The sequence below is a fragment of the Penaeus monodon genome, chromosome 13 (genome assembly GCF_015228065.2).
Source record: "Penaeus monodon isolate SGIC_2016 chromosome 13, NSTDA_Pmon_1, whole genome shotgun sequence".
NCBI classification, from domain to species: domain Eukaryota; kingdom Metazoa; phylum Arthropoda; class Malacostraca; order Decapoda; family Penaeidae; genus Penaeus; species Penaeus monodon.
The window spans coordinates 47,599,334-47,613,237 of NC_051398.1; the positions used below are offsets into that span (position 1 = coordinate 47,599,334).

The 13,904-nt window shown below is 35.7% G+C and overlaps 2 protein-coding genes across 2 annotated transcripts in view; both read left to right on the forward strand.

Annotated features, from left to right (window-relative positions):
• Window positions 1-7,356, forward strand: part of LOC119580394 (probable ATP-dependent RNA helicase DDX23) — an 8,868-nt gene extending 1,512 nt beyond the window's left edge. The window contains 6 exon segments of the mRNA XM_037928524.1: window positions 1,659-1,916; window positions 2,190-2,286; window positions 3,800-3,970; window positions 5,016-5,165; window positions 5,167-6,207; window positions 6,209-7,356. Of these exon segments, the coding sequence (XP_037784452.1) occupies window positions 1,669-1,916; window positions 2,190-2,286; window positions 3,800-3,970; window positions 5,016-5,165; window positions 5,167-6,207; window positions 6,209-6,928 (2,427 nt within the window). The 5' untranslated portion in view covers window positions 1,659-1,668 and the 3' untranslated portion in view covers window positions 6,929-7,356.
• Window positions 7,357-10,380: 3,024 nt separating this feature from the next.
• The window catches only part of LOC119580395 (OTU domain-containing protein 5-B-like), a 17,777-nt gene continuing 14,253 nt past the window's right edge, over window positions 10,381-13,904 (forward strand). Inside the window, exon 1 of the mRNA XM_037928525.1 lies at window positions 10,381-10,617. Coding sequence (XP_037784453.1) covers window positions 10,489-10,617 — 129 coding nt within the window. The 5' untranslated portion in view covers window positions 10,381-10,488. The remainder of the gene's footprint in view (window positions 10,618-13,904) is intronic.

Genomic DNA, 13,904 nt, shown 5'->3' on the forward strand with positions numbered 1-13,904 from the left:
AATTATCAACTTTCAGATATCTCCTTCCTAACATGGTGTAACGTGTGAAAAAAAAACCTCTAGCACAAGATTTCTGATATCCTAATGATAGCTATGGTCTCTCAATTGCCAAAAATTCAGCATGGGAGACAGTCATGTGTAGTATTTAGGTTAAACTTAGTCACACACACACACACACACACACACACACACACACACACACACACACACACACACACACACACACACACACACACACACTCAGTCAGTCAGTCAGTCAGTCAGTCAGTCAGTCAGTCAGTCAGTCAGTCAGTCAGTCAGTCAGTCCATCGGTAAAACTTTAGAGTATAGACACGCTTGCCAGAGACTGGTCCCTCACATCACAAAATCTTTTCAATAATAAGTTGCCATGACTGGGCATGCCATTAACCCATTCATTCATTCACTCACTCACCTGCTCGCACCTACAATAGGGTTGTGATGTAATCAGATATTATATCCTTTATTTTTTTTCATGATAGTCTAGTAACAATCCAATATAATGAATCCATTTTTTAGACAAAATGAATAATCTTTTTGTAGATCTTTTTCCAATAGTCTTGAAACTTTTCTCTTTTAGGGTAAACATTTTTGAAACAAATATCAGTAATGGTTCATCTGTGATTAACCCCTTGGAGCCAGGTGCTTCGCTGCCCATAATTGGCCCAAAATCTGGGCATTAGGCATACTAGAGGGGCTGCTCTGATGGATGTGGCTTGTAGGCCATGCACACACAAACAAAAGAGTCTTAACCAGACACAGGTCTTATTTGGCTGTTAAACAAAGGTAAAGTTTGGTGAAGAGCATTAGACCTATGTGGTCAGAAGTGCCACTAGCTATACCACAGTAATTGTAAAACCTCACAAATACACCAGTTCTAAGACTCAATCCTTTATATTCCTCTTAATAAGTAAGACCCAGTGGAGTGTCAACCAATGGCTGTATACCAATGGATGTATAAAGTGGAGGATGTTTGCAATTGACTGGAACCCAAGAAGTGCTGAGTGAGGATTAATACTATTAAGAATGGGTATTTACACCCCTATGCACTCCATACTGCTGTTCTTGAATGAAACTTTACTTGCACATAATGGAGATATGTAAAGTAACTGTTCTGTTCACCTTCCAGCTGTGAACATTTAATGTTCTTTTTTTCCTCTGGTTTAAATGATAGGATTTTGTATACAAGGTTTTATACTACATTTACAAAACAAATAGGCATGCATTCTTTGTTTTTGTTCTTATGTGTGTTTAAATGTTACCAGGCTTTGGAGGGCTTTTCATGTATTATAAGAGTATGCTTGTGCTAGTATTCTGGGCTCCTCATATAAAAGCAATAGTATATTCAGCTTCTATATATCCAAAAAGAATTACTTATAAGCTATTTTCCTGCAATTTTTCTTTCCTTCCTTTTATCTTCCTTTTATATATTCTTTGTTTGTTATTATAATTTTCTTTTAGCAATTTCTTTCATTTTAAGAATCCTTCTTGTAACAGAGGTTCAAACTGCACTGTTTAAAGTATTTTCAGATTTTTCCATCTTCCGTTTCTCACTTTCCTTTTATACCCTTTCATACAATCCCTTCTTTCTATTGTTCATGTTTCTCCGTTTACATATTTAACAACTACAATTTTTTCAGACCGTCCATCATGGATGAGGACACGGGGCTAAGGTCCCACCGTCGAGACCGAAAGGAGAGGAAGGAGAAGGAGAGACGAGACCGCGACCGTGATCGGGACCGTGACCGTGGAGACAGAGACAGGGAGAGAGATAGGGGAGACCGAGGAGACCGGGGAGATCGAGACAAGGACCGGGATCACTACCGAGAGAGGGAAAAAGATAGAGCCAGCGAGAGGGACAGAGATTATGATAGAGACAGAGAGCGCAACAGAGACAGGTATGTTGTTATTGATCTTTTCTGTGTTTATTGATTATAAGAAAATATAATTTTTAGTTGCTTCAAAAAATTATTAATGACTTCAATATGCTTATAAGGCTTTAAAATATCACAAGTGATTCGTAAGTGAGTTCATTTTCATTAATTTCTCTCTCCGTCTTTAAAAACTTATGATCAGCTTCAAATCTTGCACATCTCCCCATATTCTTCCTTCAGTCCCCCCCTTCCTTTTCAATTCCTGAAGGGCTAATCTTGTCTTACGCCCCCCAACAGAGAAAAGGGACGAGACAGAGACCGTGAAAAGGACCGAGGGGATAAGAGGAAGAGATCGCCAGACACAAGAGCCAAAGAGGAGCTCAAAGTAGAAGAGGTGTGTATGTCAGAGCTTTTTTTTTTTCTGAAATCCAGAAGGAAAGGGATTGATCTTACTTGTAATATCATACTGTACATGCATGTGTGATTGTAAGTGATGTATAGATGAGTATCAATTGTTGACAATAAGAATTATGGTGCATATGTTCAATATCTGTATTTACATTTAGATATAACTGATGCAGAAGCATACTTTGTTTATTAGTAACAATTGAATTGTGTGAGTTGGGATCCAGATGAAATGTGATTGCACTTGTAGTGGTAACTCATACAGATATGCTTTGATTATTGGTATTACTGGTAATCAAAAAGTATTATAGTTGAGTAAGTAGACTTCCATTATGAGCAAGAAAAAATCATTGTTAAATAGAGAGATTAAGTGATAGGTAAACAACAGGGTCTGATTGCTGTTGCAGTGCTGGGAGACTTTGCAATATTTATATGTTGTGTGATGATCATGATATATATATATATAATTGGTTATTATTTGTTTGTAATCATTATAAAGAAATGTAATGCCCATTTGAGAAGATCACATTTTTACTAGTATGGAAAACAAATGGTATCTTTATTATGCTGTATGACTCATTTGTAAGTACTGTATTATGTATGATTTAGTATTACGGTATAGATTGATCTGTCCTGATTCATGGCCCAAAATTTGTACAAATGAATTTATATTACTATCACATCTTGCTTAGAAAGGAAATGAAAATGTTCATAATCAAACTTTCACAAAGTTTTTCATACAACAACTTCCAGTGAATATATTTTTGATAAATCTCCTTAAGAAACCATATATTGACTTTAGACAATAGTAATGGCTGAGAAAGACTAAGGAAATTAATTTATATTATATATTGATATTGGGGTACAATCATTGAATAAAGTAGTGACTAGTGGATGTGCATATCATATTAGGGGACAGTATCTGAAGGGTTTAAAATGGTTGAAATTAATTTGCAGTTGTTTTTATGATCAATATATCTAATTATAAATGTTAGTTATTAATTCTGCAGGTAAATATGATTGATATTTTTGAAGACATTCTCTTATTCTGAAGTATCCACCTGTTTGTAGGTCAGGACTATCTGTTAAACTAGTGTACGCTTGAGGATTGGTGTTAGTTTATTCAAATATTTCATAAAAGTGCAAAGAAAGGAAGTACCCTCTACCTTGATGTAAGAAAGAGGGTGAGTAGTGAGAACACAAAAATATGTCGGCAAATTAATTTGTGCATCATTGGTGGTTGAGATATCCAGAAGTTACAGTGATATTTCATTATTTTTTAGGTAATATCTGGGCCCAAGGTAAGCATTCTTTTTTATGAAATAGATAATTGTTTTCTCAAAGAATGCTGTGTTGATTAAAAAAAAAAAAAAAAAAATCAATCTGGTAATAAAAGTTGGGTGTGTTAATTTTTCAAAGATGAATCGGGGAAAGTTATAATGACTGCACTAAGATTGACTTATGCAACAGCCTGCATTACACTAGCACCTTGTTCTTCCTAGGATGATGAAAAGGACAGACCCAATGAGAAAGAGAGGAAAATCAAGAAGGAACCTCTCTCCCTCGAAGAAATGGTTGCCCGGAAGAGGGCCGAGGAGGAGGCTCTCAGTCGACCCAAATTCCTGTCCAAGGCAGAGAGAGCAGCGGAAGCACTGAAGCGTCGTCAGGAGGAGGTGGGTGTGCGGGAGTCTGATGTAGATGTGCGAGGCTTGGGTTGTTGGTGCGGATGTGAATTTAGATTGAGATATAGATGTAGGTGTTGGATATTGGTGTGTTTGTTTGTGTGGCTTTGACAAAAAAAAAAAAAAAAAAAAAAAAAAAAAAAAAGAAAAAAAAAAAAAAAATAAATATAAAATATTATAGAAATAAATTTTAATATATATATAAATAATAGTATTATATAAAATAAAATAATAATATTGATTATATATATATATATTAAAGAGTAATTATATAGATATAATAATATAGTATATATATATTAGATTATATAATAATATATATATTAGATTATTATATAATATTATATTTATTATATATATATATATATATATAATATATTAATATATATATATATATTATATATATATATATATATAATATATATTATAATATATATAATATATAATATTATATATATTATATATATATATATATAATATATATATATATATATATTATATATATTATATATATTATTATAATATATATATTATATATATATATATATAAATATATAATATCTATTATCAATATATATATACTATATATATATAATATAACATATCAATCTATAATATCTATTATATCTATTTATATATATATATATATCTATAATATCTATCATATATCTACTATATCTATTATCTATACTATCTATCATATCTATCTATATATATCTATTCTATCTATTATCTATATCTACTATCTATCTATATATATATATATATTAATACTATATAATATATATATATATATATATATAATATATATATATAATATAATATATATATATATATATATAAAATATATAATATATTTATAAATACATATATAAATATATATATACTATATATAATTATATATATATATATATATAATATATATATATATTTTATATATATAGACATCTACTCTTATTTATACTCTTCCTGTTACTGATCGTGTAGTTAAAATTGCCAGTCATCAGAGCCTTACCGTCCCAATTTCCCTTGCCAGGTTGAGGAGATGCGGAAGAAGCAGGATGATGAGCGGAAGAGTCGCGAACAGATGTACCAAGAAGGGCGGCGTGAGCTCGAGCAGGCCCTCCGACAGGAAGACCCTCGGGAACGTGACCGCCACAGGAGAGACCGTGAGCCCCGAGAGAACAAAGGAAGACCTGGAGTTGGAGAAGAAGAAGCAGCTGGAGAGAGATGCGGTCAACGAGAGGTACTTGGGCATCGTTAAGAAGAAGAAGAAGGTCCGCAGACTGAACGACCGTAAGTTTGTCTTCGACTGGGATGCCGGCGAGGACACGTCCGTGGACTACAATGAGCTTTATATTAACAAGCATCTCGTACACTTTTTCGGCCGGGGACACTTCGGAGGGTTGGATCTGAAGGAGCAGAAGAAGGTCCAGTCGAAGTTCTACGGGAATTACATCGAGCATCGCCGCACTCAGGCCGACAAGGACCAGGAGATCATTCGCATGAAGAAGGAGCAGAAGAAGGAAGATAAGAAGAGATGGGATGACCGGCACTGGAGCGAGAAAGTGCCAGAACAGATGACGGAGCGAGATTGGCGTATTTTCAGGGAGGATTACAATATCGCTATTAAGGGCGGGCGCATTCCCAACCCCATCAGAAAATGGTCTGAATCCAACATAAAGAAAGAAATCCTGGATATCATTTCCAGCGTGGGGTACACAGATCCTACGCCCATTCAGCGGCAGGCCATTCCCATCGGCCTGCAGAATCGAGATATTATTGGTGTGGCCGAGACGGGTTCAGGTAAGACTTTGGCCTTCCTAATTCCTCTCCTGGAATGGATTCAGTCTTTGCCAAAGATTGCTCGCCTGGAGGATGCGGATCAGGGTCCGTACGCCCTGGTTCTGGCTCCAACACGTGAGTTGGCGCAACAGATTGAGGAGGAAACAACAAAGTTTGGTGGACCTCTGGGTATACGTACTGTTGCGGTCATTGGTGGTTTGTCTCGAGAAGAGCAGGGCATGAAGTTGCGAATGGGTTGTGAGATCGTTATTGCCACGCCAGGTCGTCTTGTGGACGTGCTAGAAAACCGGTATCTCGTGCTGAACCAGTGTACATATGTTGTGTTTGATGAGGCCGACAAAATGATTGACATGGGTTTCGAGCCTGACGTCCAGAAAATCCTTAAATTCATGCCAGTAACTAACGAGAAACCGGATAACGACTGATGCAGAAGACGAGGATAAATTGCTTCAGAATTTCCTCTCAAAACACAAATACAGACAAACTGTCATGTTTACCGCTACTATGCCTCCCGCAGTAGAGAGGATGGCAAGGCAGTACCTGCGTCGACCGGCGTACGTATACATTGGTTCGGTTGGCAAGCCTGTGGAGCGCGTGGAACAGATAGTGTACATGGTCAGCGAACAGGAGAAGCGCAAGAAGCTGCTCGACATCCTGAAGCGCGGCATTACCCCTCCAGTGCTGATCTTCGTCAACCAGAAGAAGGGCGCGGACGTGTTAGCGCGAGGTCTGGAGAAGCTGGGATACAACGCGACCACACTCCACGGAGGAAAAGGACAGGAGCAGCGTGAGCACGCCTTGGCCAACCTCAAATCCGGTGCCAAGGATATCCTCGTGGCCACCGACGTCGCCGGTCGAGGTATCGATATCAAGGACGTGTCGCTGGTCATTAACTACGACATGGCCAAGAACATCGAGGATTATACCCACAGAATCGGTAGGACGGGTCGTGCTGGTAAGCATGGCAAGGCTATTTCCTTCTTGACCAAAGACGATTCGCACCTTTTCTACGACCTGAAACAGCTAATACTGACCTCCCCCGTGTCCACTTGCCCGCCGGAGCTGGCTAACCACTCCGAGGCGCAACACAAGCCAGGTACTGTCATGACCAAGAAGCGAAGAGAAGAGAAGATATTTGCATAAACCGTAGTTTTTTATGAAACGTTTGTTTCTCAATAATGACTTCAAAGCTGTATTGTTTATACAGTGTTCGTCTTGTCCGTTTTGTTGTGGAAGAACATAACCAGTATATTTCGTATATATTTTGGTAGAAAATATTCTAAAGAAATGCGAATCAACAAACAAAGTAGGGCAGTTGTGGTATTGCGATATATTTGTATCTTGATACGAATGTTGTTTTTGTCATAGATTATATAAAACGAATATTAAGGTGAATTCTATTGTGTGACATTTATAATGTATACTTGATAGAGTTGAAGTTTATATATACCAGTAACCCTGATCAGGATTAGTTATATTTTAAGATTGTCAAGTATATCTGGCCTGTATTTCGTACCACACTTGCAAAGAATTGATACGTTGATACCAATAAACTATTTATAAAGCTCAAATTTGTTATCGTATTATTCTAATAACAGTAAAAAAAAAAATCTTAGTCTCAATATGAAAATTTCATACACACAATGATGGAGACGACACAAGCTAATATAATTCAGCTTAAAATGTATGGTACATTTTAATGCTGTGGACGTAGCTTATGTTTGAAATAATGCCGTAGTCAAGGGTCACACTAAAATTGCTGATTTTTTTTTGTGACTCTGCCAACCACTGCTCTCCTTTTCCTTTGTGATTTTGTTAATTTCATGTTGAGTTGTCCGCTGCTGTACACATATATCAGGTTAAATACACATGTGAACAATTCAGCCATGCGAGACACAAAAATGAAAAGCTCGGCAGCTTGGACCAATTTTCTTCGCGGTGGCACTACCATCCTATTATCCTGGCAGCGCTTTGGATTTGGCAGCCACCTATATCCTTTTCTGTCGATGTTTTCCATTTACCAAAAATGGAGAGGCAGGCTTTTTATTGTCTTACAAGCAAAACATTTATATTAAAACACGCATATACAAACACGTGTGTGTGCGTGTATCTGTGTAACAGTATCTATCTAATTAATGTATCGATCCATCTATCCATACCTCTATCTACAGTATCTCTCTCTCTCTCTCTCTCTCTCTCTCTCTCTCTCTCTATATATATATATATATATATATATATATATATATATATATATATACATATATACACACATACACATATACATACATATACACATATATACATACATATACACATACAACTCTATATTAATATCGCATCAATCCATCTATATCTGTCTATATATGTATACACATACGTGTATCAGTATCTATCTAATCTACCTAATATCTTCTTGTATATCTTTATCAATCAATCTATACAAACACACACACACACATACCTATGGATGATTACATGTATATTAATATATGACTATAGACTACAGGCAAATTAAAGGCCATAAAATGTACTTAAGCTTCCGCCATAAGTACTTGATAATAATACTAAAACAAGAAAACATTCAACGTTAATCTTGAAGAAAACATCACGATCCAAGTAGTGTCGTCCGCTACCTGCGTGCCGGCTTCGTGCTGCACTGATCGCGGAGACAGGAAGGTTCATCTGTTCCGGTTGCCGCACACAGGATAATGTCTTGCATGTTTGGATTATGTAGCCATATAAATACATTTTATATATATATATATATATGTATATGTATATATATATATATATATATATATATGTGATATATATTGTGTTATAGTTAGTGTGTATTTGTTGTATTATATTTATATATAACATATATTTATTATGTAATCATCACCTATATATATTGTGTAGTAACACGTTATATAAATATATGTGTATGTATGTAACACAACACACCTGATATATATAAAATATATATATATATATATATATATATATATATATATAATATATTATGTGTGTGTGTGTGTGTGTGTGTGTGTGTGTGTGTGTGTGTGTGTGTGTGTGTGTGTGTGTGTGTGTGTGTGTGTGTGTGTTGTATGTGTATGTATATATGTATATATATATATATATATATATCTATATATACACACATATATGTATATATTTATATTGTATATATATAAATATTTATAAAGTATTTACATAAGCATATGTATAAGTATATATAAACATGTGTAAATATATATATATATATATATATATATATATATATATATATATATATATATATATATATATATATTGTATTTAGTGTTTGACAATGGAGAGGAAGTATTTCTTTAAGATAAATACACACTTGTTTATACTGTACGTGTATGTGGTATATGTATGTTTTTTAAGGAAAAACAAACCATTCAAAGAAACCTTTTCTTTATTTTACCTTCCCCACCCTGATATCAATACGCAATACTCCGCTCTGTCACCTTCCGCCGCCCTTTCCTATGCGAGGAATTTCAAGGACAACCATATACGTAGTTGTCATCTTTTATGTACGCATTTCCTTAAAGCCTTGTATCTCGTATGACAACGGCCAATGTTTGGCTGTATTTGTCTACACAAATCGCTTCTGAAATTCCTTTATGAACTGTTACAGTGATTTCCGCTATATACAAAACATTTAGTGTGCCGGGACAACCCACGATACGTTTGCTAATGGAAGGCACAAAGGATAAAGTGAGCAGACAAAACATGTACACTACTTGTTTAGAATGCATCGATCCTTTGTCACATTTGAATCTCAGAAGCCAATGTACAGATATTTACATGTACGTTGATCTCTTAGCTATGTGAATGGCTGGAGACGCAAAGACTTACACTTCAGCAATTGATATTCCTCATCGTCGAGTCCCTTCATTTTCCTCATTACATATTTATGCATATAACTGCCATCGTTACTATTGCAACATCCGTATTACCACCCCATCCTCTTCCTCCTCCCCAACCGAATTCATCACCTCATTTATCGCATCCTCTTCCTCGCCATTCCGACATCCCCCCCCCTCATCATCATTCAATCTTCTCCCTTACCCCGACTGTCACCACCACCTCATCATCACCATTCCTACTTCCCTTACACCGCCATCATCATCATTCCCACATCCTCCCGAATGCAATAGCCTGGTAACACGTCTCCCTCGTCGTCACCATAACCAACTCCTCCCCCTGCCGAATGCCATGACCATCTCCTCTTCCTCATATCTCCATCATCATCACCAACGCCTCCTCATTATGCGTATTGTACCAGGCCCTCCTCGGCTCCTCCTCCTCCTCCTCCCTCTCCTCTTCGCGAGCCATCAGCTGTTGATGGTCACGTGACAGAGTAATCTGCACGAATAACAACAAACCCTCGTCGCTCCCTCCCTTCGTCTATATCGCACCGAGAGCGAGACCGAACCTCCTTGGAAGGGGATCGGGAGTGGGCAGCCAAGAGTCGGATCTTCCAAAAGGCGTCGACGACGGCGCGATCGTCTCGCCAGCGCCATCTATACGCGGCTGGCTCGTCCCTCCCCTGTCCGCCAGCCGAAAACAAGGGTTTACGGGTCTATGATATCACACTTTCGCCATTTTCTGGACAAAGCGCACCAAATTACACCCATTCTGGGCACATTCCTCTCGTTAGAGGGAGATCCGGACATCGTAAAGGATTCACAATGACAATCCTCCCCAAGAAGAAGCCTCAGCAGCAGTCTGGAGCGGCGGAGGTGGAGGCAGGAGAGGCTTCTTCGTCTGCGAGCCACCAACACCAGCTGCCAATAGGATCTTTGCCCAACCACATACAGGTGAGAACACTCATAACTTGTTCCTCATTGCCCACATACGTCGTAGTCTTCATACCTTGTATCCCCCGTGCTTAGTGAACCTCATATATTGCAATCGCCATATCTCGGAACATTCAAAATTCACAACCCTTATACCTTATAATCTTAACACTTTATCACACTTGCATATCCTAAACCTGATATTCGTAATCTTAATAACACATAACTCAGATGCCTTAGCCTTTAGATCTCATACCTTATGACAGGAAACCACATAATTCACACATTTCACACATATTAAAACTCATAAACCTCATTATCTTTAATGAACTTACTTCATAGTTCTCACATACAGTTCAATATGATATTTATTTTACTGAACGTTTACATTTTTTGCTTTGTTCACAATGTGGAATTACTTTACAAAACATGACTTCTTGAGTGAGTAGACTGGTTTCTTTAGTTAGTTATGAAGACATGTAGTAACTTAGAATGTAAGTATTCACTTTGTTATGATGGACCTTGCAACTATACTTACGTATTTTATAATGTTTATATATGTATTTTTATTTACCAAATTTTGTATATTGATTCATAGCAAGCAAAGATCTTACCTCAAATTATGCCTGACATTTTTTGTTTACAATGTATACAACAAAACATTCACAAGGTAAAAGGTGTAACAGTTTAGCATACTGATTTTTTTTACTTTATAAGATATATGAATTTTTATTGTGTAATACACTTGGCAGGAAAGTTGTAACACAATTTTTATTCTGTTGTATGTCTGCAGTGATGAAAAGTTAATAATAAAAAAAGAATTGAGTGTTAATTATGGTATTCAGATATAAATTTGGCAAGCTGTTCTATTTTGTGATTGTACATGACATGTTCATATTTGTTAATAGTTGACTTACCTTTGATTGTAATGTTGTTATTTTTTTTTTTTTGCTATATCAAACCATGATATTAATTGAAAGGATTTATCATGATTATTTTTAGTAATTGCCATTTAAAGGCATTTCTTTTTTATGTAGAGTAATTGATATCTAAGGCACTAGCTCAACCAGAATTCATATCAGAGATTGAATGTGGCTTATTAGATACTAATATTTTAGTTAACTTTTCAATTAAGCAATCACATTAATTGCATACATTGTTGTTATTGTTTGTAATATTATAGGATTAATTTTAGATATTGAATACAATGAACTGATGCTTATGGCCTGAGTAGAGTGAAAATAGTGTTTATTTAAAAAAAGAATTTAGTTGATAAAATAAAATTTTGAAAAATAGTTATTGCATATTTAGTAATAATGACAAAGTGGTACTTTGAAAGTATTAGTCATAATACAAAAATGGAAAAAAAATCTATATTAGGGAAGCCATTGCCATAGCCATAGACAGCCCACATTTGCATATTAGTACTCTATGGCATAGTTATGATCAGTTGTTGTTTATAATTATCTTATAACTAGAATGGTACTTTTAATGTCAAAGTAATTGTACCATGTAGCACATTATTTGGATATATGTAATGAAAATTAAATAATGATTTTTTTTCAAACTTGTTTATGTATGTATGTGTAAATATATATATATATATATATATATATATATATATATATATATATATATATATATATATATATATATATATCTACATATTAATATATACATATATATATATATATATATATATATATATATATATATATATATATATATATATATATTTACACATACATACATACATACATGTACATACATGTACATACATATACATACATATACATACATATACATACATAAATACATATACATAAATATATACGTAAATACATACATAGATACATACATAAATACATACATAAATACATACATACATATATACATACATATATATATACATGCATATATACATATATACATACATACATACATACATACATACATACATACATACATACATAAACTTACTTACAAACATACATAAATAAATGTGTGTGTGTGTGAGTGTGAGTGTGAGTCTGAGTGTGAGCGAGTGACAGTGTGAGTATGAGTTAAAGCAAGAGTGAGAGTGACAGTGACATACATACATACATACATACATTCATGTACATACATTTACATACATATACGTACATATACATACATGAATACATATACATACATAAATACATATACATAAGTACATACATGACTTACTTACAAACATGCATAAATAAATATGTGTGTGTGTGTGCGTGTGAGTGTGAGTGTGAGTGTGAGTGTGAGCGAGAGCTAGTGACAGTGTGAGTATGAATTAAAGCAAGAGTGAGAGTGACAGTGAGGGTGAGTGAGAGTGACAGTGACAGAGTGAGGGTGAGTGAGAGTGTAATTTATAGTGAGATTGTGAGTGAGTCATAGTGTGATTGTGAGTTATAGTGAGATTGTGAGTGAGTTATAGTGAGATTGTAAATTATAGTGAGATAGTGAATGAGTTAATGTGAGATTGTGAGCAAGTTATAGTTAGTGTGTGAGTTTGTTATAGTTAGATTGTGAGTGAGTCATAGTGAGGTTGTGAGTGAGTGAGTTATAGTGATATTGAGAGAGATGGTAAGTGAAAGGAGAGAGAGATGAGAAAGATGAAGAAGATAGAGAGATGAAAATAAGAAGAGAGAGAATGTGAGATGAGAGTAGAAGATGAGAAGAGAGAGATGGAGTGAGAAGATGAGATAGAGAGAGAAGTAAGAGTAGAGATAAGGAGAGTGAGAGGAGAGGAGGTGAGAGAGAGAGAGAGAGAGAGATAGAAGAAGGAGAGAGAAGAGAAGAGAGGAGAGAAGAGAAGAGAGAGAGAGAGAAGAAAGGAGAGAGAAGAAGGAAGGAGAGAGAGAAGAAAGAAGAAGGAAAGAAGAGGAAGAGAAGAGAGAAGAAGAAGAAGAAGGAGAGAGAGAAGAGGAAGAAGAAGAAGGAGGAGAGAGAGGAAGAAGAAGAAGAAGAAGGAGGAGGAGACAGAATAAGAATAAGAAGGAGAGGGAATAGGAATAATAATGAGGAGAGGGAATAAGAAAAAGAAGAAGGAAAGGGAATAAGAAAGAGAGGGAGAGAGAGAGAGAGAGAGGGAGGAGAGAGAGAGAGTGAGGGAGAGAGAGAGAAAAAGAGAGGAGGGGAGAGGAAGAGGAGGGAGAGAGAGAGAGAGAAGGGAGGATAGAAGAGGCAGAGGAGAGGGATGAATAATAAGAGGGAGGGAATAGAAAGAAGAAGGAAAGGGAATAAGAAGAGAGAGGGAGGGAGAGAGAGAGAGGGAGGGAGAGAGAGAGAGGGAG